General features: G+C 41.5%; 3 protein-coding genes across 3 annotated transcripts; 1 reads left to right on the top strand and 2 right to left on the bottom strand.

The window, feature by feature from the left end:
* Positions 1 to 1,596: 1,596 nt before the first annotated feature.
* LOC106611996 (lateral signaling target protein 2 homolog) lies at positions 1,597 to 10,216 on the top strand. The gene is made up of 13 exons (XM_014212751.3): positions 1,597 to 1,812; positions 2,648 to 2,788; positions 3,057 to 3,194; positions 3,342 to 3,544; positions 3,635 to 3,724; positions 3,836 to 3,925; positions 4,045 to 4,146; positions 4,238 to 5,560; positions 5,782 to 5,909; positions 6,871 to 6,987; positions 7,460 to 7,558; positions 7,643 to 7,746; positions 7,889 to 10,216. Exons 1-13 carry the CDS (start codon positions 1,777 to 1,779, stop codon positions 8,015 to 8,017), a joined length of 2,700 nt encoding a protein of 899 aa, XP_014068226.1. The 5' UTR covers positions 1,597 to 1,776; the 3' UTR covers positions 8,018 to 10,216.
* Positions 8,252 to 11,171, bottom strand: selenot2 (selenoprotein T, 2). The gene is made up of 6 exons (NM_001139761.1): positions 10,854 to 11,171; positions 10,105 to 10,215; positions 9,883 to 10,009; positions 9,732 to 9,819; positions 9,443 to 9,589; positions 8,252 to 9,313 (listed from the first exon to the last, which is right to left on the bottom strand). Exons 1-2 carry the CDS (start codon positions 11,069 to 11,071, stop codon positions 10,206 to 10,208), a joined length of 228 nt encoding a protein of 75 aa, NP_001133233.1. The 5' UTR covers positions 11,072 to 11,171; the 3' UTR covers positions 8,252 to 9,313; positions 9,443 to 9,589; positions 9,732 to 9,819; positions 9,883 to 10,009; positions 10,105 to 10,205.
* Positions 11,172 to 17,302: 6,131 nt separating this feature from the next.
* rab33a (RAB33A, member RAS oncogene family) lies at positions 17,303 to 26,234 on the bottom strand. The gene is made up of 2 exons (XM_014212750.3): positions 25,222 to 26,234; positions 17,303 to 18,560 (listed from the first exon to the last, which is right to left on the bottom strand). Exons 1-2 carry the CDS (start codon positions 25,489 to 25,491, stop codon positions 18,111 to 18,113), a joined length of 720 nt encoding a protein of 239 aa, XP_014068225.1. The 5' UTR covers positions 25,492 to 26,234; the 3' UTR covers positions 17,303 to 18,110.
* Between the last annotated feature and the right edge of the window lie 34 nt (positions 26,235 to 26,268).

Below are 26,268 nucleotides of genomic sequence, written 5' to 3'. Positions count from 1 at the left end.
ACCCATCATTAACAGGTCCGCGACCCATACTTTAGGCTGCTTTAGCTAACCGGATAACTGAGTAGTGATCCTAGCTGCACCCTATTCGGCAGGTTCCCCTCAATGTGTAACAGTACAGTTGTAGTGTCCACTCGACTGCCACTCTTTTTGCTTTTCATCCTTTTCGCTTCAATAACTTTTCCTGCTTTCAGGGAAGCCTTAACTTCTTCCATGGTCATTTCCACTGACATCCCAGCAATTACTCCTCTCAGTTTAGACATAACATCATGAAGGTGACATTTCACCCGACCCCCATTTAGTGAGAATATATATTTTTTTACTATTTGCAATGATCAGGACCTTCCCATAACCCAATGATTTGGTATGACTAATCACCCCAATATTTTTCCTAATTGATTTTGTGAAATGCAACCGATGAAAGTACTTACTTGCTGGTTCTGGGAGCACTACCATAACTTGATAACGTTGTACTCCAACCTCTTTGTCTAGAGTGGTCCTTTACAGGTCTACTCTCAACAATACTCATTGTTTCCCCAGCAGTATTCATCCCTCCATCACCCTCATTTGTAAATGGCTGATCACTACTTGTTTTATCATCATTATCATCATCAATTGCCCTAATGCTACCATCTGAACTATACGCAATGCCGGCCTCAGTCACAGTACAGTTGTTCCAAATCCGCAAAAAAACAAAGACAGCTTGTTGCCGATGTCGTCCGATCGACCATCCAGGGTCGCTCTCCGACGTTATTCCAAACGTTATGTTTATGCTTTGTTTAAGTACTTAGGGCAAGGGAATTGGCTTGTCCCAGTAGTAATGAGTAGAGTTGTAGTGACGTTTTGGGACTTAGAGATTCAGTATCACTATTACTTTGAATGCTACAAAGTAAAAAAAAAAGAAGGAAAAAAAGTATTTAATATATTGTTTAAATCAATAATAAAAAAATGTGGAGTTGTAGTTGGGGGCAGGTAGGCTACTTGTTTCAAAAGTTAGAGAGGGCTGTGAGTTATTGTTCAGGAGAGGGACTGTAAGGGTTTTCTACAAGGACCTTGAGCATTCCCTTCAGTGGCAAACTATTGTTGGGGGAGGGGTCTATAAATGTGTCATAAATGTGAGGATTATTCAATTGAAATTTTGTGTGTCTCAATCCTAAATGTCATGTGTTACTCAATTTAAATGAAGGGAAGTTACATTGTGAGAAAAATTATTAATCATATCACCTTTGTAAATTCTTTTAAAGGGTTAATGACCTTAGGTTTGAGCATCTGTGGTCTCCATTTCAGAAAATCCAATGTATCATTGGTGTTACTACTCTGACAAGTGGCACAATATTATCATAATGGTAAAACCTATTTAAAGTCTTTAAGCTGCCATAGTAGTTGATTTAGAATGAGAAGAAGTGCACAAATGCATTTTAGTAAATACAAATAGAGAAAATGGAAGTACATGTTTTCCAAACTCAATGGATTACTTTACATTAATGGATTAATTCAGTAACCAAACATTTCTTTACGTCATTCATGGTTACAGGTTCCTGTAAATCCATACATCAAGGTAGTCTGTGCCCCGCCCATAAATGTGCAGGTAAGGTCAGGTAAAAAGGGTGAGAACAGGTGTCTCCTTTGACAATCATGTGGTTGAAGAAGGATATGCTAGCACTGCTGCACTAAAGTCATCTGGAACGGCTTTGACAGAAATCTTGGGATTATTGTTGATTTGAATATTAGTTTGGCTAGATTAAATTAAGGATATAGACAAGGTGAACATTTTCAACCATGAACAGAATTCGAAAGTGGTTTCACAAACCTAAGGTAAGAGTCTTTTTTTTAATTTAACCAGGCAAGTCAGTTTAGAACAAATTCTTATTTACAATGACAGCCTACCGTGGAACAGTGGGTTATCTGCCTTGTTCAGGGGCAGAACAACAGATTTTTACCTTCTCAGCTCAAGGATTCAATCCAGCAACCTTTTGGTTACTGGCCCAATACTCTAACCACTAGGCTACCTGCCACCCATCACAATCTTTTGGCCCTATCAAATGTCTGCTACTCTTTTTTGGAAGATTTTATTCAAATCTAATCATTCATAACCCTTTATTATTTGAGGTATTTTAAGAAAAAAATCTATTCTTGCATTTCCTAGCAGTTTCTTTGTCTTTTTTGTGAGAAACATGTTTCCCATTATATAAAAAAATGGAGCAACAATAATCTTATAAACATTAGCATTACTATTCCATGTAGAATATCCTGTATTTGAGGCAGACATGCTAGCAGTATTTTTTTTAAAACTTCAAACCAGTGGGATGTCCATGTTTCCTCTGTAAACACAGACATATAAGCTGCTGCCCAGCTAATTACAGTAAGGGCTCCTTTGTTGGTGGCTGCTGTGGCTTTGTAATAGAGACACAGCTTATCACCTCGTTCAATAGCTCTGCTTCTTGGCTTTTTTCAGCTAGTCACAAGTCATACCCCAGGGGCACTGTTCTCTCTCATTTGTTGAGCTCCTTTTGTTTGTCCAAAGTGTAGAATCTTCCAGAAAAAAATATGTAGTGTTACTCCCTCCCCCCACAGTCCTTTTACCGTAAAAAATGTGATTAGTCTATTCAGTCTTTAATTTCTTAATGTTACACTATTTGTTTGCCTGAAGAAATCGGACCAACAATTGCTTGCCCAGTTCTACTGTGCTGATGAAGAGCTGAGGCAAGTGGCTGCCAAGCTCAACAGCCTGAATGGCAAGAACGAACCCCAACGCTGTGCCCTGCTGGTCAGCCAGTTCCGCTCCTGCCAGGTAAAGAAAGGCTGTGTCGCAAATGGAACCATATTCCCTATTTGGTGCACTACTTTTGACCAGAGCCCTAAAGGCCCTGGTCAAAAGTAGTGCACTACTAAGGGAATAGGGTGCCATTTTGGACACTGACAAGTGAATCATCATCACTTCCTCTTTTTGTAATGATAAAAGCATCAGTAGTGACCTTTAAGATAATGATTCACAAACTGTAAAATAGTATGTGCTATCTTCAATGGGATTTCGATTCCTCTTCTTGGATTTACAACAGGACAATGTGCTGAGCATCCTCAACCAGATCATGAATGAGTGTATCCCAGGCGAGAGAGCCAACCGAGACTTCTATGTCAAGTTCCCAGAGGAGATCCAACAAGAGAACCTGGAAGGCCAGCTGTGGTTTGGAGCTGAGGTACCTGCTAGCACATTCTTATCTTGACACTTCAGAAGTTCATGTCTCGCCGACACCATAATAGAACAATTGCTTGTCATAGTGATTTTAGCTATTATCTTTGAAAAGCTGACTATGTAGAATAACACATTTATGTTATCTCCCTAGTGTTTGGCTGCTGGCTCCATCATCATGAACCAGGAGGCTGAGAGCGAGGCAATGCGTCCCCTAGCAAAGGAACTGACTCGCTGCATAGATGAAGTACGGAGCATCGCCCGTGACCAGGCTCTTCGCAATCGGAACATCTATACAGAGCTACTGTGCCAGGCCTTGAGAAAATTTGACAACCTTTTTGCAGGTTTCGAGTTCAGGTGAGACGGTGAAAATTATATTTTACTCCCACAGGAAAAGTGGGTTTCATAACGTAACACACTCACTCTCTTTTTCCTTCTGTACCTCAGCTATGTTTCAGCCATGGTACCAGTCAAGTCCTTTAAACAGTATGACATCCAACAGGATGTCACTGTGCTGTTCTGTGAGACAGTGTCCAGGTGAGAATATATACATAGTTCTCACCTATACATGCTTCCTATCAGATAATTGTTTTATTAATCTACTAATAAATGTTACTAAGTTACTTTTTCCCTCATGGATTCTGTTAGGGCACTAAAACGGGGATATATCACTCAAGACCTGATCGATGACTATGAGCCTGCACTCATGTTTACAATCCCACGATTAGCTATAGTGTGGTGAGTGTTCTGAAAAAACTCTCCAATAAATACCTTTTCAATTGTCATTTTTATTGTACAGTATTTTAATAATCTACGTCACTACAAATTCTCAAACCAAATGCCATGTGTCTGTCTAGTGGTCTAATGGTGTTCCCTGATGGCCCCATGAAGCTGGATGGTGAGTTGGAGGACATGTCTGAGTTATTCAGGCCCTTCCACTCTTTACTGAAGAAAATCAGGTGCAGTACCTCTATTTCAAAGCCTAGTTTTAACTATAGCATTAGTCTTGATGAGGTATTTCCAAAAATCAACATTTTGGTATATGAACAGGAATCTCCTGCGCACACTCAAGGAAGAAGAGCTTCATTCTTTGGAACGCAACCTCTGTGTCACTCATGAAGAGGGTTTGGCTGCCCGCCGCTGTTCTTTAGCCATACCACATTCAGCCATCACTCTGGCCCAGCAACTGGAGCATACCATGCATGGGAAGCAGGGGGAAAAGTCCCAGTCAAGTTTTCCTCCTCAGGCATATGTCGTGATGGAGGAGGACAAGGAGGACAACACTTCCCTCCTGCAAGTTGAACCTGACTGTTTAGAGTGGGACCCAGAGGTTGAGCTGTCATCCTCCATGCAGGCTGACATCACGGAGATGGAGCTGCTCAGCATGATGTTCTACCAGGCGGGAGATGAGATGTCCAGCTTTCTGTCCCCAGCACCTAGCCAGACTTCGTCTCCTTACCCCCAGAGGAGGGGGGCTGCCAGCCTCACCCCCAGCCCCATGGCCTCCCCTCTCAGGCTCCGCAGGTCTGGGAGCAGAGTGTCGTCTGGTGGTTGGTCGTCTGGTGGGTCAAGTGTAGATAAAGAGGAGCGTGTCTTCTACATGGATGACTTGGACGGGACACAGAAGCAAGGCTATTCCCTTCCTAACTCCCCATATCTGAATATGAGGCGGAACATGTCTTGCCCTTCTTCACCGTGGACCAGCTTGTCCAGGAAGTGTGCAGAGGCAGCCCTCCAGCGCAGCAAGAACTGGCCCAGCAGTAGCAGGCTCTCGATCCCAGACCCTGGGGCTCTCTCTGTCCCCTCCATCTGCCTGGATGGGGAGAGGTTGAGCCAGAATGTGAGCCAGGATGTTTCAGAGACGGCAGAGCTGATTGCACTGAGGATGAAGGGGATGAAACTCTCTGCAACTGTGATCAATCCCCCATCTCCCAACCTGTCTACCTGGACCGAGAAGGTGAAAGAGGAAAAAGATGACGATGAAGACGACGACGAAGAGGATTCACAGCTGCAGTCTCTGAATGAAGGGGCCACATACTGCCAGATCAGCCCCTGTATCTGCCTCCAGTGCCCCAGTCTGCATATATTCCCATCAGACCATGACACCTACGGCTGCCTGACTCCCCAAACCCAAGGTCCCCCCTTATCTGCTGTTAGAATCCCAGCTCTGAGCCCCAGGGAACAGGGGAAGGAGAGGAGCCATGTGCTGGGCCCACGATTCTCTTCACTACGGGCCAAGGGTCAACAGAGAGATGGTGTTCCAGCATCTGTTGCCTACCCCAGCCTGACCCAGTGGAGAACCAATGGAGATGGGAAGGCTGAACAGAGAGTGGTAGAGGCAGAGCCAGAGGAACACACCCTGTCTCAGTTCAGGTAAGTGCTAACCTCATACTTGCTCTAGTTTGAATGACGTAACCCAAAAGTTGATAAATTATACTACTATTACACTACTATAAACCAGTAGATTATACTATTTTCTCTAGTGGCACTTTATAAATGACAGAATTTTTATAATACATGACAATAACAGTTTTAGCCTAGTTTTCAATGACTGAGCAGAACCTAATGTTCCCTATGTCCCTTACTTCTCTCAGCTATCAATCCAGCAGTAATAACACGGAGGGGATTGAGCATCCTGACATCCAGTTGGCCTGCCACAATATCCGATCCCGTTTCAATAGCAGCGGTGACCTCCTTCATCGTCTGTTTGTGTGCATCTCAGGTACAGTAGGTCCTCATTGGGCGGCAGCGTAGCCTAGTGGTTAGAGCGTTGGACTAGTAATCGAAAGGTTGCAAGATCGACTCCCCAAGCTGACAAGGTACAAATCTGTCCTTCTGCCCCTGAACAAGGCAGTTAGCCCACTGTTCCTAGGCTGTCATTGAAAATAAGAATTTGTTCTTAACTGACTTGCCTAGTTAAATAAATACAAATTTGCTAATTTTTGCCCCTTTAGATCCCCGTTATTAGCCACAAAATTGTAATTTTTCACAAAAAAAAAACAGGTTTGACAGGCCCACTACGCAAAAAATGTACAATGAGCTTTTTGAGTGCTTTTTGAGGTCGGTTTGGTTTCGGTTCAATAATAAAAAAATTATCACGGTTTTCAATTTTGTTTTGATTATTATTTTTTTTTACAATAACTGCACTATGCATTATGTGGGTTGAATGCTGTAACAATACTGAATAAAACAATTAATAAAAGTCCCATGATGGTAGTGACTGTCCATTTATTAACCATAATTTATTCACATTACTTTACTTTAATAAAATATTTCAGTTGTTGTGTATATTACATTTATTTTATTTGATGACTTTATTATTTCATTCCAAGTCATCATCTCATCTTCATAGAGCTTCTACCTATGCTGTCTAACAACTCCCTACTACATCGCAGTTTGGGCTTGATCTGATTTATCTCTGGAGAAACTGCGCATCGGGCAGAAAAAAACAGAATGAAATGGCATTCAAATAATTTAACCGGAATTTCGGTTAATCGCTCAGCACTACTAAAAATGGACCAGCACATCTGTCAATTGCCCGAAATGCCAGATGGCCAGTCTGCCCCTGTATTATGTCATACAGTGTCTGGATATGCCTATCCCTCTGTTCGACATAGCTCTTACATCATAAGACTGAGGGGACAAGTGATCTTAGTCTCTGATAATGTATCAACTCTAACCAGGTGTTGCAGACCAGCTACAAAGCAACTACTCCAGTGACCTAAGAACCATATTGAAGACACTCTTCCAGATAATGACGACTAAGACAGTTCTTGCAGAAGAAGACAAGCAAAGGAAAGGTACTACAGTGCTTGGGCATATAATGTGACATAACCATGACATGAGAGATTCTACACTGCAAAAAGTTCACTCTAAGCACGTATAAATATCTTATATTGAGTGATAACTCACTTTAAAAAAAAATCTTACCAAGCTAAATTATCTAAATGTTTTCTTATTTTAATCAATAAGGGCTTTTCTCTTATTTTAAGAAATTTTACCTTAATCATATTATTTGCAGTGTCGTACACAGGAGGTTGGTGGAACATAAATTGTGGACAGGCTCGTGGTAACGCCTGGAGCGGGATAGGTGGAATGGTATCAAATACATCCAACAGATAGGTTCCATGTGTTTAATGTCATTCCATTTGCTCCGTTCCAGCCATTATTATGAGCTGTCCTCCCCTCAGCATTCTTCTGTGCCGTAGATGCATCCAAAATCTCTCAACTCCCAGTTCAATATGGTCTGTGTCTTGTCCCATGTCTCACCAGCATCCTTAGGCCTGAGTAACAAGGCTCTGGAGGACTGTGCCTTGTGTATGGAGTGGCTGTCTTCCTCCCCATCGATGGAGCAAGATGTCCAATGTGAAGGTGATGTCTTCTTTTGGTCTTGTCATTTTAACTGTCCCTATTATAATTTTCTAACCATACATCAACAACCTCAATCACATGTAGCGCCCCCAACCTGGGTTCCTGATGAGGCCTGTAGTGACTGCACAGCATGTAACGCCCCCTTCACCTTAATACGCAAGAAGCACCACTGCAGGAGCTGTGGCAAGGTACCTGTAAATACCCAGACAAGGGTACCATATAATCAGCACTCAACGGTCTCACTTCCAGCCATACAAACATAGTCACACACTTACTAATGAACACAGACCTGTGAATGTGTGAATAATTTTGAAATGTATGTCGTCTCAGATCTTCTGTTCTCGCTGCTCTGCCCGCTCAGCGCCTCTACCGCGGTACGGCCAGGTCAAGGCTGTGAGGGTATGCACCCACTGCTACATGTTTCACGTCACGCCATTTTGCCCCTGGAACGGCAACTGACTCAACCCTGGCCCTTATTATTCTATCAATCCAACTGTTTAAGGTAGTTTACTAGCTTATCCATTAAATGGGCATTCACAATGTGGTACCTCTGTTCTGTGTGCCTTTTAGATGTGTAATAGTATCAAAATGTCATACAGAATGTTTCAACATGTGGAGGACCTTCAATTGTTTGTATTGAATATTTCATATTGAGTGTTTTTCTTTCTAAAACATCACAACAGGGCACTGACATGAGTGAAACCTTTCAGAATGTTTATTACTTTAAGACAAGACATATATTATTCTGCTTCAATCCTGCTTCCATCCTTGAGTTGTAGCCACACCATCTGATTTCACACACATATACAAGAACAAGGGTGCTTTCTCACACTACTTAGGAGTGGTTGACAAAGTCAAACTGAGTGAGAGGGATCATTAGGTAACAATACCATTTCATTCAGCTAGCAGTGCTTTCTTTAACCATTCGTTTCACAAGTTCACGAAGATACAATATAACTGTTGTGTTGCACAATATCCAGTACTTTGAATTGTTAGGCAGCTGGGCACGTACAGCTTAACTTTCTTCCGTGCTACTTTTACATTGTCAGCAACCTGGTTGGACAATTAATTGTACTCAAAAAACACATCAAGCATCTCCACTAGAAGATCCATCAGACAGAATTACCATTAAAAGTAACAATGAGCAATTAGCCCTCTCAGATTCATTTTCTTCCCCCCAAAACAACTATTTCAATCATGGATAACACCTGAAAGATAAGAGCTGTACATTTTTTTTAAAGCACATTCAAAGACTTCAAGCATTTCAAACCTTCAGCTCATACAGAACTGATTTTGTCAACTCAAGCAGGACAGAACAAGCCCTCCCCCCAGTGTCCCTAATGTAAAGGTTCAGTCAAGGGAGACTTGACACAGAACGGCTGACTGAAAAAACAACCACCCCATTACAAAAGCCCTTGGTACAACAGCAGTGCAAACCATTAGCTTTCTTTAACTAAACCACTTATAAGGACGACCCTGGAGGACACAAGACACATCACAGTAGCCTCTTAAAATAATATTTCAAATTTGCTCACAAAATATCTGTATTGTATATGACAGGATCTGATCATCCAAGCCAGCTAGTGGCGTGCTTATTTTTTGTTTAGATCGAGGACACAGGAGCGTTTTCCAGGGCAGAGGAAGTGTGGTCAGTGGCAGGGACATCTAGCCTGGCCTCACAGCAAGCTGTTTGCAGACCAAGCCTTCATTACACCACAATGCAGTCCCACTGACCTGAGAAACTGCTTCAGAGACCTGGGATGGAGAGAAACAGATCAGGCTGTTAACAAACACTTGCCCCAGAGTCCATGTCTAAGATAACACAAACAACAATAAGATACATCGACATGCTTCAGTCTGTGGATGGCAGATGTATTTCATTACCTACTAATCTTCTTAAACGTCAGCACTACGGAGATGGAAAGGAGATCTTGTCAACTTGATTCATCTTAATGTGATTATCAAGGATTTGGAAGATCTCCTGAATGTTGGGTACGTATCCTGACTGCAGCTTGGACCATATTGGTACATCTAAAAGGGAGTGTAGAAAAGATAGGAGACAAAGATGTTTACATATAATTTAACTGAAATTCATTATCACTGAATTAGTTGTGTACATCCATGCAAGGATGTAAAGTGAAGACAGTGTTTTCAGTGACCCCATTCAACTCACCATTTAGTGTGATTTCAAATGCACCGGTGGACAAGAAGTGGGTCTCCAACATGTTACTGAGGAAGAATGTCATCAGGCACGAGAATATCTGGAAGACAAACAAGTATGTTTAGTTAAAATCTATTGAAGTTGAAACCGTAAAACCTCTCACCTTATTTTCTTGAGTCCACGTCCATGCTCTGGGAGTCTCCAGTCCAAGCATAGCGAAGGGATTTTGTCCACTGACAACCAGGGCAATGGCAAGAAGTTTGAAGTAGGAAAATAAATTTCCGAGATATCTGGTGGAGGGCAAAAACAGTGGTGATCAGAACACCAAATTCACTGACAAAATAAATATGTTGACTGGCTACATGGCAATGACGTGCCATCTTACTTGTTGATGGTTGTGGGAGGGTAATTTTCCCCTTCTATGCGGATGTCCGGGTACAACTGGCTGATAGACCGGGAGTACTCCTGGAACACCTTGCTATACCCTCAGGAGATGCTGTAACACAGAAACTGGTTAGAAATGAGTGTATTTGACATTCATTTGGTACCTTTGACGTTATATTTTGGGGCTCCCAAGTGGTGCAGCGGTCTATGGCATTGCATCTCAGTGCTTGAGGCGTCACTACATACAACCTGGTTCTATTCCAGGCTGTATCACAACCGGCCGTGTTTGGGAGGCCCGGGGCAGTGCACAATTGGCCCAGGTTTGGCCGGTGTAGGTCGTCATTGTAAATAAGAATTTGTTCTTAACTGACTTGCCTAGTTAAATTAAGGTTACATTAAACAAATAAAAATAGCTGGATATTGTGCCACCAAATTCTAGACTACCAGCCTGCATATAGTTAGTTACTTCAGGTAATATGCCTGTTCTTTCATTCTATATTAGGAGCCAAAAAAGGCTGTATATAACTAGGAGGATTAGCGAGCTAGCTCAGCTAAGTACTTGCGAACTAGCTCAGCTAAGAACTTACTAGCTAGCTAACGTTAGTAACTAGCATCAAACAATGTCCCCAAACGATCAAATGGCTAGTTAGCATAAGCTAGTTAGCATTGACTAGCTAACTGCGCCTGCTATCTAACGTTAGCTAGACAAATAGCTACATAACAACTGTAGAGAAAAAACGATAATCTTACCAAAACTGGAATTTCAGCACTGGCCCAGTGTAGAGGGTCTGCTTGCTGAGCCTCTGCGGGTCAGCATCCCGCAAACGGTCAGCCCCCATATTCAGGCTGTCAGAGGCCTGCGCTGGGTGTTGAGTCATCATGGACCTCCCGACGTAAATGTCTTTTACAGTGACAATTGTGAACAGCAGAAGCGCCGTCAAGATACCCGTTTGGCTATATTCTGCCATTTGAAACGGGGTTTAGGGGACCAACGCCCCGCTTCACAGCCAAGTCTATCGACTGGCAACCTACCGTACACCTGACGGTTTTCTTCAAACCCGTTTCCACTGGCAAGCGGCTACAAACTGGCTAGCTCAGTATTAGCAGCAGCTTCATCCTCTTCCTGTAATCTGTGCACCACATCTCTGAAATGCTGCCCCCTGCCGGAGTGGATGCAGCAATATTTGCATGAATACCTTATACTGTATCTCTAATTATATGGATACACTCTGTACAGTGCCTTCAGAAAGTATTATTAATACCCCTTGATTTATTCCAAATGTTGTTGTGTTACAGCCTGAATTCAACATGGATTAAATCGTATTTGTTTCTCAATCCATTCACACACAATACCCCATAATGACTAAGTGAAAACATGTTTTTAGAAAAGTTAGCAAATATATTGAAAATGAAATACAAAAATATATAATTTACATAAGTACTCACACCCCTGATGTTAGAATCACTTATGGCAGCGATTACAACTGTGAGTCTTTCTGGGTAAGTCTCTAAGAGTTTTGTACACCTGGATTGTACAATATTTGCCCATTATTATTTTCAAAATTCTTCAAGCTCTGTCAAATTGGTTGTTGATCATTGCGGGACAACCATTTTCAAGTCTTGCCATAGATTTTCGAGCAGATTTAAGTCAAAACTGTAACTCGGCCACTGAGGAACATTCACTGTCTTCTTGGTAAGAAAGATCCAGCGTAGATTTGGCCTTGTGTTTTAGGTTATTGTCCTGCTGAAAGGTGAATTCATCTCCCAGTGTCTGTTGGAAAGCAGACTGAAGCAGGTTTTCCTCTGTTTATTTTTTATCCTGAAAAACTCCCCAGTCCTTAACGATTCCAAGCATATCCATAAAATGATGCAGCCACCACTATGCTTGAAAATATGGAGAGTGGTACTCAGTAATGTGTTGTATTGGATTTGCCCCAAACATAACACGTTATATTCAGGACAAGAAATGAATTGCTTTGCCCCCAAAAATTCTGTATTACTTTAGCGCCTTAGTGCCTTGTTGCAAACAGGATGCATGTTTTGGAATATTTTTATTCTGTACAGGCTTCCTTCTTGTCACACTGTCAATTAGGTTAGTATAGTGGAGTAACTACAATGTTGTTGATCCATCCTCAGTTTTTTTCAATCCCACCCATTTAACTCTGTAACTGTTTTAAAGTCACCATTGGCCTCATTGTTAAATCCCTGAGCAGTGTCCTTCCTCTCCGGCAAACGGAGATAGGAAGGACACCTGTATGTTTGTAGTGACTATGTGTGTGGTGATACACCATCCAAAGTGTAATTAATAACTTCACCATGCTCAAAGGGATATTCAATGTCTGCTTTTTTATTTGTACCATCTAGGTGCCCTTCTATGTGAGGCATTGGAAAACCTCACTGGTCTTTGTGGATGCATCTGTATTTAAAATTCACTGCTCGACTGAGGGACCTTACAGATAATTGTATGTGTGGGGTACAGAAATGAGGTAATCATTCAAAAATGATGTTAAACCCTAGTATTGCACAAAGAGTGAGTCCATGCAACTTATTATGTGATTTGTTAAGCACATTTTTACTCCTGAACTTATTTAGGCTTGGCAAAACAAAGGGGTTGACAAAGGGGTTGAATACTTATTGACTCAACCTATTTAAGCTTTTCAATTTTAATTCATTTGTAAAAAATGTACTTTGTCATTATGGGGTATTGTGTTTAGGCCAGTGACAAACAAATCTGAATTTAATTCATTTTAAATTCAGGCTGTAACACAACAGAAGGTGGAAAAAGTCAAGGGGTGTGAATACTTTCTGAAGGCACTGTAGCTTTGTATGCAGCTATCATCACTGATGATGTTGGGGAGGTACTTTTGGAAGGTGCTGTATCTCAGTATGTAGCTATCATCATTGATGAAGTTGACAAGATACTTTCGGAAGGTGCTGTAGCTCTGTATGCAGCTATCATCATTGACGATGGGTGGGGTTATATCTTGCCTGTTTGGCCCTGTCCGGGGGTATCGTCGGACAGTGTCTCCCGACCCCTCTTGTCTCAGCCTCCAGTATTTATGCTGCAATAGTTTATTTTGGGGGGCTAGGGTCAGTCTGTTATATCTGGAGTATTTCTCCTGTCTTATCCGGTGTCCTGTGTGAATTTAAGTATGCTCCCTCTAATTCTCTCTCTTTTTCTCTCTTTCTCTTTCTCTTTCTCCTCTCTCTCTCTCTCTCTCTCTTTCTCTCGGAGGACCAAAGCCCCAGGACCATGCCTCAGGACTACCTGGCCTGATGACTCCTTGCTGTCCCCAGTCCACCTGGTCGTGCTGCTGCTCCAGTTTAAACTGTTCAGCCTGCGACTATGGAACCCTGACCTGTTCACCGGACGTATTGGACTCTCTCTCTACCGTACCTGCTGTCTCTAACTCTGAATGATCGGCTATGAAAAGCCAACCGACATTTACTTCTGAGGTCCTGACTTGTTGCACCCTCAACAAACACTGTGACTGGCCACCTCTCAGAGCCTGGTTCCTCTCTAGGTTTCTTCCTAGGTTCTGGCCTTTCTAGGGAGTTTTTCCTAGCCACCGTGCTTCTACATCTGCATTGCTTGCTGTTTGTGGTTTTAGGCTGGGTTTCTGTACAGCACTTTGTGACATTGGCTGATGTAAAAAGGGCTTTATAAATACATTTGATTGATTGATGATGTTGGGGAGATACTTTTGGAAGGTGCTGTAGCTCTGTATGCAGCTATCATCGTTGATGTTGGGGAGATACTTTTGGAAGGTGCTGTAGCTCTGTATGCAGCTATCATCGTTGATGTTGGGGAGATACTTTCGGAAGGTGCTGTAGCTCTGTATGCAGCTATCATCATTAATAATGTTGGGGAGATACTTTCGGAAGGCGCTGTAGCTCTGTATGCAGCTATCATCATTGATGATGTTGGGAGATACTTTCAAACAAACAGTAAGTAGGAAAATTGATTGCATAAAGTTAATTCTTACTGAAGGTTTCACATAATATCAAATCAAATCTTATTTGTCACATGCGCCGAATACAACAGTTGTACCGTGAAGTGGTTACTTACGAGCCCTTTCCCAACATTTGCAGAGTTAAAAGTAAGAACATTTGCACAAAAAAAGAAGGAAATAGTAACACAATAAAATAACAATAACGAGGCTATATACAAGGATTACCGGTACTGGGTCTATTTGCAGGTGTACGAGGTAGTGATGAATCGAGGGGTGATTGAGGTAATATGTACAGTTGAAGTCGAAAGTTTACATACACTTAGGTTGGAGTCATTAAAACTTGTTTTTCAACCACTTCACAAATTTCTTGTCAACAAACTATAGTTTTGGCAAGTCGGTTAGGACATCTACTTTGTGCATGACACAAGTAATTTTTCCAACAATTGTTTACAGACAAATTATTTCACTTATAATTCACTGTATCACAATTCCAGTGGGTCAGAAGTTTACATACACAAAGTTGACTGTGCCTTTAAACAGCTTGTAAAATTCCAGAAAATGATGTCAAGGCTTTAGAAGCTTCTGATAGGCTAATTGACGTCATTTGAATCAATTGGAGGTGTACCTGTGGATGTATTTCAAAGCCTAACTTCAAACTCAGTGCCTCTTTGCTTGACATCATGGGAAAATTAAAAGAAACCAGCCAAGACTCTAAGACCTCCACAAGTCTGGTTCATCCTTGGGAGCAATTTCCAAACGCCTGCCGGTGCCATGTTCATCTGTACAAACAATAGTACGCAAGTATAAACACCATGGGACCACACAGCCATCATACCGCTCAGGAAGGAGACGCGTTCTGTCTCCTAGAGATGAACGTACTTTGGTGCGAAAAGTGCAAATCAATCCCAGAACAACAGCAAAGGACCTTGTGAAGATGCTGGAGGAAACAGGTGCAAAAGTATCTATATCCACAGTAAAACGAGTCCTATATCGACATAACCTGAAAGGCCGCTCAGCAAGGAAGAAGCCACTGCTCCAAAACCGCCATAAAAAAGCCAGACTACGGTTTGCAACTGCACATGGGGACAAAGATTGTACTTTTTGGAGAAATGTCCTCTGGTCTGATGAAACAAAAATAGTTTGTTTGGAGGAAAAGGGGGAGGCTTGCAAGCCGAAGAACACCATCCCAACTGTGAAGCACGTTGGTGGCAGCATCATGTTGTGGGTGTGCTTTGCTGCAGGAGGGACTGGTGCACTTCACAAAATAGATGGCATCATGAGGGAGAAAAATTATGTGGATATATTGAAGCAACATCTCAAGACATCAGTCAGGAAGTTAAAGCTTGGTCGAAAATGGGTCTTCAAATGGACAATGACCCCAAGCATACTTCCAAAGTTGTGGCAAAATGGCTTAAGGACAACAAAGTCAAGGTATTGGAGTGGCCATCACAAAGCCCTGACCTCAATCCTATAGAAAATTTGTGGGCAGAACTGAAAAAGTGTGTGCGAGCAAGGAGGCCTACAACCTGACTCAGTTACACCAGCTCTGTCAGGAGGAATGGGCCAAAATGTACCCGACTTATTGTGGGAAGCTTGTGGAAGGCTACCCGAAACGTTTGACCCAAGTTAAGCAATTTAAAGGCAATGCTACCAAATACTAATTGAGTGTATGTAAACTTCTGACCCACTGGGAATGTGATGAAAGAAATAAAAGCTGAAATAAATCATTCTCTCTACTATTATTCTGACATTTCACATTCTTAAAATAAAGTGGTGATCCTAACTGTCCTCAGACAGGGAATTTTTACGAGGATTAAATATCAGGAATTGTGAAAAACTGAGTTTAAATGTATTTAGCTAAGGTGTATGTAAACATCCGACTTCAACTGTACATGTAGGTTGGGGTAAAAGTGACTAGGCAATCAGGATAGATAATAAACAGTAGCAGCAGCATATGTGAAGAGTGTGAAAGAGTGTGTGTGTGTGTGTGTGTGTGTGTGTGTGTGTGTGTGTGTGTGTGTGTGTGTGTGTGGCGTCAATATGAATGCATGTGTGTGCGTGTTTTGTGTGTGTGAGCGTATGTGTGTACTGGAGTGTCAGTGTAGTGAGTGTGTGGGTAGAGTCCAGTGAGTGTGCAAGAGAGTCAGTTAAAAAATATGCTGGGTAGCCATTTGATTAATTGTTCAGCAGTCTTATGGCTTGAGGGTAGAAGCCGATCAGAAGCCTTTTGGACCTAGACTTGGCGCTCCGGTATTGCTTGCCGTGCGGTAGCAGAGAGAACAGTCTATGACTTGGGTGGCTAGAGTCATATACAATCTTTAGGGCCTTCCTCTGACACTGCTTGGTATAGAGGTCCTGGATGGCAGGGAGCTCGGCCCCAGTGATGTACTTGGCTGTATGCACTACCATTTGTAGCGCCTTGGACTCGGATGCCAAGCAGTTACCATACCAAGTGGTGATGCAGCCAGTCAAGATGCTCTCAATGGTGCAGATGTAGAACATTTTGAGGGTTCGAGTGTCCATGCCAAATATTTTCAGTCTCCTGAGGGGGAAGAGGCATTGTCGTGCCCTCTTCATGACTGTGTTGGTGTGTTTGGACCATGACAGGTCTTTAGTGATGTGGACACAGAGGAACTTGAACCTCTCAACTCGCTCCACTTCAGCCCCGTCAATGTGAATGGGGGCGTGCTCGGCCCTCCATTTCCTGTAGTCCACGATCAGCTCCTTTATCTTGCTGACATTGAGGGAGAGGTTGTTGTCATGTCACCACACTGCCAGGTCTCTGACCTCCTCCCTGTAGGCTGTTTCATCGTCGTCGGTGATCAGGCCTACCGCTGTTGTGTTGTCAGCAAACTTAATGGTGTTGGAGTCGTGCGCGACCACACAGTCGTGGGTGAACAGACTACAGGAGGGGACTAATATGGAGGACTAAGATGCTTAAAATAGGCTTAGTGTCTCACTGTCTTATGAACAGATCCAATAAATATCCCAAAGGATCCAATAAACAATTTTAGATATTATGAAGTGTGTAAAATTTGACTCTTTGGCTAAGTAACATGAAATGTTATTTTCATGAGTCAGACTGCGACTACCAATTTCTGCAACATCTAGTGGAGATTCTTTGCACTACATTTTTTTAATAACCTTGAAAATTGTGTCAAGTGAAAGATCCTCACCTCAAAACGCTATTTTTAGTAGTATGTGCTTTGTGATTACCAGATTCAAAATGCAATAAAGAACACATGATATTTGTTGAATATTTAATTTTGAGGCAAAGACAGGAAACGGTCACAAATTGCATGTTTTGATGACGATCAGAAATATGATGATGATCAATGGAGAGAAAACAGAAAGCAGCAATAGCAGACCTGAACCCAGAGAAACCCCTGGTGGGGCGGCGGGAGGGTATTGGGCTAACCATCATCGTTGCCTCCCCATCCTCTGCATTATGGTTATGACAATTCAATGTGAAGGATTATTAGTGGATATGTCTTCAAATATAGTTAAAAAACACAAACAATATACTCAACAAATGTAAAACGATTGCAGCACATATACAGTACGTCAGTGTGAAGCCCAAATAGTCTTTATGAAAGTCCCTTTGTGAGATTGTGACAATCATGTTACACACAAGTATATTGCATGAAACAATAATACTGACAGCAAACATGTACAGACATGATAATACCGACAGCAGACATGTACATACATGATAATACTGACAGCAGACATGTACAACTCAAATACAAAATAAATAAACATACTTTACAAACACCACTGGATGACCTCTCTTGTCTTAAGGCCATTATTACAGAATGTGATAATGATAACATATCAAAGAAAGAGAGTAAAACAAGAGAGGGGCAGACAGACAGACAGCAAAACAGTATTATAATTTTTAAGAAGAAAAATTGAAATAACTGCAGGCACATTCTTTCAAGAAATGTTAACATTAGAACAGTATCTTCGCCTTACGTTGTTTATGTTAAATTGTTCAATTCAAGTCACAGCAGTATTAAAAGGAGATGAGGAATCATTGCAGAGTGGAGGAGCCTCAACAAGGGCAGTTACTCTTGTTAACATCTGTCTCTTGTGAAAGCCTAACCCTTCCATCCTCCCTCTCAACATCCCTGTACAGCAGGGACTTCTGGGCTTTCAGCCGACATGCCAGGCACATGAAAATGGAGTCCACATTTTGGCTCTCCTTGGGGTCCTTCGCCGAGGTCTCAAACAGCAGCATGTTGTGGGCGTCTGCAAACTTGAGGGCAGTGTTGGAGGGTACTTGGATATGACTAACCAGGTCACACTTGTTACCCACCAGTACCCGAGGCACAGTGGGTGAGACACGGTGCCCGTTGCACTCCTGGATCCACGTCTTCAGGTTCTGGAATGAGGCCATCTTGGTGACGTCGTAAACGAAAACGACAGCGTGCACATTGCGGTAGTAGTGTTCTACCATGCTCTTCCTGAAGCGCTCCTGTCCTGCAGTGTCCCACACCTGAACCTGTTGAGGAGTAATAACACATCCAGTGGTCAGAGAGGAATCGTATGTATTGGTCAGAGAGAAATGGGAAAACATCTCTAGATAATGCATCACAGTAAACACGCACACCTTTGGCTGACGTATTGAATTGCATAGGGAATATGTCGTTTGGAGAGTGTTTGCACATTGGGAAGACGTCGCCAAGACATCAGAATATAATGTTGACGCCTGGCCAACATATAAAAGATGTAGAACTGTAGAATTTAGAATGTAGGTATTCTACACACATCTGAAAGACATCTTGCCAATGAGCAAACAATGTCTAAACATCATCTTCCTGATGTATCCTGTATATATCGTGCCTACTTTGGACAGACATATGTGTGTTATCTGGGATTATGAGGGTTGAGACATAATCAGAATAAATACTAGACTGGAAAATACTAACTAGGAAAATGCACATTATGTTTGGAGGACCATTGCGTTATGTTTGGAGGACCATTGCGTTATGTTTGGAGGACCATTGCGTTAAGTTTGGAGGACCATTGCGTTAAGTTTGGAGGACCATTGCGTTATGTTTGGAGGACCATTGCGTTAAGTTTGGAGGACCATTGCGTTATGTTTGGAGGACCATTGCATTAAGTTTGGAGGACCATTGCGTTATGTTTGGAGGACCATTGCGTTATGTTTGGAGGACCATTGCGTTATGTTTGGAGGACCATTGCGTTATGTTTGGAGGACCATTGCGTTAAGTTTGGAGGACCATTGCGTTATGTTTGGAGGACCATTACATTAAGTTTAGAGGACCATTGCGTTATGTTTGGAGGACCACTGCGTTAAGTTTAGAGGACCATTGCGTTATGTTTGGAGGACCATTACATTAAGTTTAGAGGACCATTGCGTTATGTTTGGAGGACCATTGCGTTATGTTTGGAGGACCATTGCATTAAGTTTAGAGGACCATTGCGTTATGTTTGGAGGACCATTGCATTAAGTTTAGAGGACCATTGCGTTATGTTTGGAGGACCATTGCATTAAGTTTAGAGGACCATTGCGTTATGTTTGGAGGACCATTGCATTAAGTTTAGAGGACCATTGCATTATGTTTGGAGGACCATTACATTAAGTTTAGAGGGCCATTGCATTATGTTTGGAGGACCATTACATTAAGTTTAGAGGACCATTGCATTATGTTTGGAGGACCATTGCATTAAGTTTAGAGGACCATTGCATTATGTTTGGAGGACCATTACATTAAGTTTAGAGGACCATTGCATTAAGTTTAGAGGACCATTGCATTATGTTTGGAGGACCATTGCATTATTGTTACGTTCCCCAGTTTCAGCGTTGTTGTGGGTTTGTATGTGTCTGTATGTGTGTGTTTCAGGATGGCTTCCTGGATTCCAAGCAGCTGATTGGTCGGCCAAATTGCAGATTGGAGCTCTGACCCTGCCCTCTCATCAGGGGATACAGCTGTCTGCAATTACCGACTCCTTCTGCAGCTTTAAAAGCCAGTATTCCTTTGTTAGGAGGGAGAGCTTCTTTGTATGTGCTGTGTTGGTTGTTGGTCTGGTAAATTTGTTGTAAAGTATTTTGTACCCAGTCCTGCAGATGTATGTGTTTGCTATAGTACCTAGTGTTTTTGGTTTATTCAAATTGTTCACAGAGTTTGGTGAATTATTCTGTTTCAATTGTTCCCGGGAAGGCACCTTGGGAGTGTTTAGGCAAGAGGCCTGTGGGCATACATATACCTGTAGTATGTACTCTGTCTATGCACACTAGGTAAGACCTGGGTGGACCACCCCCTGTATTTTGGTTACCGCGCCAGGTGGCGTTAAGAGTAGGTGGGTAGTGGGTAGGCAGGTAAGGTAGGAGAGGGGACTCTAACTTTTACTTTCTTTGCTTTGGTTCCATCCAGCCCCCTTTTTGCCACTTTACCATTTGAAGAGAATAAATTCCCTGTAAACGGTAATATTCTCTGCCTTGGTCATCCTTACCCGCACCTACAGTCACATACCTTTTTCACTCCATGGGGAGTTGAGTGTAGCAGGGTGTTACGTACACCTCTTGGAGGGAACGCAACAATTATGTTTGGAGGACCATTGCGTTATGCGGCCCGTGGGCATGAACCATTCCCAAAAGGGCAGACAATTAGAATAATTCCACATTGATGCTTTTATCATAAGAGATCAAACCCACTGGTCAGTCATTTCAACGTGGACAACTGGGTAATATCTGATTGAGATGTTGACAGATGAAATTACAACCTACATTCACTATCAAAGACAGACAAAAGTTAGTTGAATTCCCAATGTGTTATAACTATGCTTTCAACCATTTAAAAGCACATCCAAATTACAATGGAACAAAGTCAGATTTTTGGTTTAGTTGTCATCTAAATGTTAACACTGGGATTCAACCATAAAGCAAAGTTGAAATAGGAATACAATGACTGACATTTTGCTTATTTATATAACTTCGTGTCATCCCTGCCCTTCATCTAATAGCACAGCCACATGACCTGTACTGCTGTTGAGATTACATTAAAAGTATGTACCCTATGTATAGTATAAGTAGCACGCGTTCCAGCCGGTATATCTCACTTGTCACCCCCAAAGCCAATTCCTCATTTGGCCGCCTCTCCTTCCAGTTCTCTGCTGCCAATGACTGGAACGAACTTAAAAAATCTCTGAAACTGGAAACACTTATCTCCCTCACTAGCTTTAAGCACCAGCTGTCAGAGCAGCTCACAGATCACTGCACCTGTACATAGCCCATCTATAAATAGCCCAAACAACTACATCTTCCCCTACTGTATTTATTTATTTATTTAGCTCCTTTGCACCCCAGTATTTCTACCTTGCACACTCATCTACAGTCAAATCTACCATTCCAGTGTTTTAATTGCAATATTGTATTTACTTTGCCACCATGGCCTATTTATTGCCTTTACCTCCCTTACTTACATTGTATATAGACTTATTTTTCTACTGTATTATTGACTGTTTTACTCCATGTGTAACTCTGTTATGTGTCGAACTGCTTTGCTTTATCTTGGCCAGGTCGCAGTTGTAAATGAGAACTTGTTCTCAACTTGCCTACCTGGTTAAATAAAGGTGAACAAAAAGTGATCAATGCTGTTTGAGATGCTTTATTATAGCAGCTGTGAAGATCTCCACAGACCTGCGACCTTTGCATGCTATCTTGAACATGAACACTTTCTATGATTATATAAGAGGACATTATAGTTACAGTACCCTCAATGTGGTCACAGAGGTGTTACTCTTTAGGCCATTAACTGTATAATAAAATTGATTTTGAATTGTGTTCTGTTGACCAGGCAACCAAATATCAACATTTAAAGGAGATCTACTGCTTGGATAGTTACATCTGAGACACTGACTTAATCCTCTTCTTTAACTTTTATTTTTGGTTGAGTAGGAGTCGTGAATCCAACATATCATTTTTTTTACTCTATTGCAAAAGTGATATTGAATTGTGTTTTGTCAACAAAACCAAATAAACATTTAAACAAGATATACCTACTGGCTTCAGTTCCAGTTTGTGGTATGATTGTGAAACAAGAGATTGTCTGGTGAGTGGCAGAATGAGTCAGAAATGTTGTTGTAGCTTATCTGTGAATTTCTGCTTGAGAGAAATGTTGTCGCTTAGTTGTGAATGTCTGCTTGAGAGAAATGCCACCCTCCGGAGTGTTGTTCTCTCCCTATCCCAGTCTGTTGTCCCCACATGCTTCAAGATGTCCACCATTGTTCCTGTACCCAAGAAAGCAAAGGTAACTGAACTAAATGACTATCGCCCCGCAGCACTCACTTCTGTCACCATGAAGTGCTTTGAGAGACTAGTCAAGGATCATATCACCTCTACCTTACCTGACACCCTAGACCCACTTCAATTTGCTTACTGCCCCAACATATCCACAGATGATGCAATCGCCGTTACACTGCCGTATCCCATCTAGACAAGAGGAATACCTATGTAAGAATGCTGTTCATTGACTACAACAACAACCCCGCCCTGTGCAACTGGGTCCTAGACTTTCTGACGGGCCTCCCCCAGGTGGTGAAGGTAGGAAACAACACCTCCACTTCGCTGATCCTCAACTCTGGGGCCCCACAAGGATGTGTGCTCATTTCCCTCGTGTACTCCCTGTTCACCCATGACTGCGTGGCCACGCACTCCTCCAACTCAAGTTTACAGATGACATAACAGTAGTAGGCCCGATTACCAACAATGACGAGACAGCCTACAGGGAGGAGGTGAGGCCAAAAAGATCAAGGACAACAACCACCCGAGGCACTGCCTGTTTACCCCGCTATCATCAAGAAGGCGAGGTCAGTACAGGTGCATCAAAGCTGGAACTAAGAGACTGAAAAACAGCTTCTATCTCAAAGGCCATCAGACTGCTAAATAGCCATCACTAGCACATTAGAGGCTGCTACCCAATACATAGACTTGAAATCACTGGCCACTTTAATAATGGAACACCAGTCACTTTAATAATGTTGATATATTTTGCATTACTCATCTCATATGTATACTGTAATCTGTCCTATTCTACTGTATCTTAGTCTATGATTTGATTTAGTCCTATTGTTTAACTTCAATTTTTGATTGAGACGGAGATGAGAAAACCAACATATTAATTAATAACCTGTAGATTAAATTTGAAATCAACCAGAGCTTGAAACCCTACGCCTGTATTGTTTATTTTCAGTTGAATTCTGGGTTGAATTGTAACAATAGACGTTGATGACTTTACAAATGCTATATAGGCCTAAACAGTATCATTAATGATATTGATTCATCAAGTATGGTTACTGTTAAACCTACTATTTGAAATGACTTTGATAGCAACAGTGAATCTATTTAATTTTTAGGGTGAGGATTCTCCCAATAGCACATTGCTAAGAGTCTGTGACAAATACGAAAGCTGAGCACGGCTGGCCTTGTTTAAATCTGTGGATGCCCAGCCAATAGTTTTTTTTAATCTCATAGTTGATATTGAAGAAATTGAAGATTTGCCTAAAAATTTATTCCCATCATGACATAATCCTGGGGTTGAAATTTCACCTTCAAAACAACAGTTTAAGTTGATGATATGTTGATGAATTTTTGCAAATCCAGTGTGTTTTAAACAGATTCCATGTCACAATACGTTGGCAAATTACATTGAAACAACGCTGATTCAACCAGTTTGTGCCCTGTGGGGAAGGCACTATATTTTGAAGACTGTATTACTGCATGTCTTCCATTTCTGAATAAAATAAATAAAAGAACTGATACTTGGAACAAAGATGCTCTATTGCTTATGTTTTCATACTGAGGAAAGGTTTTTATTTTGAGGGTGAATCTCAATGAGAAGTCATGATGAAGAGATAATATTGTAAAAACATCACAATATCTATCGATGTCACTGTCTGTTGCTAGATACACTGGGATTAGGTCATCATGTTTGGGGCGGGGGCATTCAGAGGTTGTACTACACTGACATTTTGTGTTTTTATATACACTGAACAAAAGTATAAACGCTACATGTAAAGTGTTGGTACCATGTTTCATTTTTCATGAGCTGAAATAAAAATATCCCAGACATTTTCCATATGCACAAAAATGCGTATTTCTCTCAAATTTTGTGCACAAATTTGTTTACATCCCTGTTAGTGAGCGTTTCTCCTTTGCCAAGATATTCCATCCACATGACAGGTGTGGCATATCAATAAGCTAATTAAACAGCATGATCATTACACAGGTGCACCTTGTGCTGGGGACAATATAAGGTCACTCTAAAATGTGCAGTTTTGTCACAACACAATGCCACAAATGTCTCAAGTCTTGAGGGAGTGTGCAATTGGCATGCTGACTGCAGGAATGTCCACCTGAGCTGTTGCCAGAGAATTTAATGTTAATTTCTCTAACATAAGCCGCCTCTAACATAATTTTAGAAAATTTGGCAGTATGTCCAACAGGTCTCACAACCGCTGACCACGTGTATGGAGTCAATGTGGGCTAGCAGTTTGCTGATGTCAACGTTGTGAACAGAGTGACCCATGGTGGAGGTGGGGTTATGGTATAGGCTGGCCTAAACTATGGACAACAAACACAATTGCATGTTATCGATGGTAATGTGAATGCACAAAATCCGTGACGAGATCCTGAGGCCCATTGTGAGGCCCTTTTTTAAAGGTGATCAACATATGCATATCTGAATTCCCAGTCATGTGAAATCCATAGATTAGCGCCTAATTTATTTATTTAAATTGACAGATTTTCTCATGATCTGTAACTCAATGAAATATTTTAAATTGTTGCATGTTGCGTTATATTTTTGTTCAGTATAGTTACTAGGCCTTAGTGGCACATGCAGAGAAAACGGTTGGTGAACTGGGGATATGATGGTGATCTGAAATTAAACGGTAAATTCCGTAATTTTAAAACCATGCCAACATTGCTGAATGATCTATTAATTAAAAGAAAGATTCAACCTAACAGGCCATTAAATATAAATTGATGGACTCAGGAGAGAAATAATTCTCTACTCGGTTTATTGACATGTCATGCATAGATTTATAACGGTTAAAGCCGAACACATAAATGGTCAATTGACCCAAATAAACAAATAAAAACGGCAGTGTCCCGACCAGATGCTAAATTAGCCTATTACCTTGATTTTTTCGCCCTCTATTTCCACTGCTTTCTCTCTGAAATCAACACCGATTGTCGCCTCCGTCTTCTCGGGAAAGCTTCCCCCAGTGAAGCGGAAGGTTAAGCAGGTCTTCCCTACATTTGAATCCCCGATTACAATTATTTTAAATATTCGAGTCTGAACACTTGAATCTAAGGACGTGCTGAGATCCACAGATGATGTGAAATTTGTATTTCTTGAGTTTCTCGAACCGGTACCTCCCTCATTTTCAAAAGATTCATTTGCCATTACGCTAAAATGATGTACACAGTTGTGCACTGGTCTCGCGGATGGGGGAAGGTGAGGCAGTCAGGCACGGCAACAACAGCGACCCACTCCCTCACAAGCAGCTTCATTGAAGAAGGCTAAATGCAATGTTCCCCTATTTACAAATACTGTAAATATGCATAGAAAATTGTTTCTAGTCAGTAAACACAATGGTAATGTTTAATGTGATTTATAGCCTATATCAAAGAGGAAATGAATAAGGCTACAGTAGGCTAATATTTAACAATCTTTAGATTGTCAACACAAACCTGTCAACATTGTTTATTCCTCTGCCATATACATTTTTACATGTATTCAAATGTAACCTACAAATGTCTTTCACTCAGGTTTGATTTCACACTTGAAAAATCATGTGATCCATTCAGCTGATCAGATGCCATCATCCAAAATGGCGCAAATGCATTGGCCTCTAACCTGTTGTCCAGATAAGACAAGTGTTTGCTGTACAAGGTGAACATCAATACTGAGAGGTTTCAAGTAAGTGAGTGCACCAGTGATGCATGTTTTCCACATTGCACTGGATATCCTAGGCCTATTATAATTAAATATTTAGGTCTAGTCATGAAGTAAAATTTCCCAAATATGTATTAACAATGTATTAAATAAATTAATAGCTGGTAGACTTAGTTGCTGGGTCTCCATTTTGATTAGCTCTGTAGAACAATTAGAACATTTGTATCACACAAAGCTTCCTTTTACGCCCTCTATGAAAGGCTCATTTGTTCCAAATGGTTTGCA

This window comes from Salmo salar, chromosome 09 (assembly GCF_965601325.2).
Source record: "Salmo salar chromosome 09, fSalSal1, whole genome shotgun sequence".
Lineage (NCBI taxonomy): Eukaryota > Metazoa > Chordata > Actinopteri > Salmoniformes > Salmonidae > Salmo > Salmo salar.
Note: the sequence above shows the minus strand (reverse complement) of the source record. Positions and strands in the feature narration are given on the sequence as shown.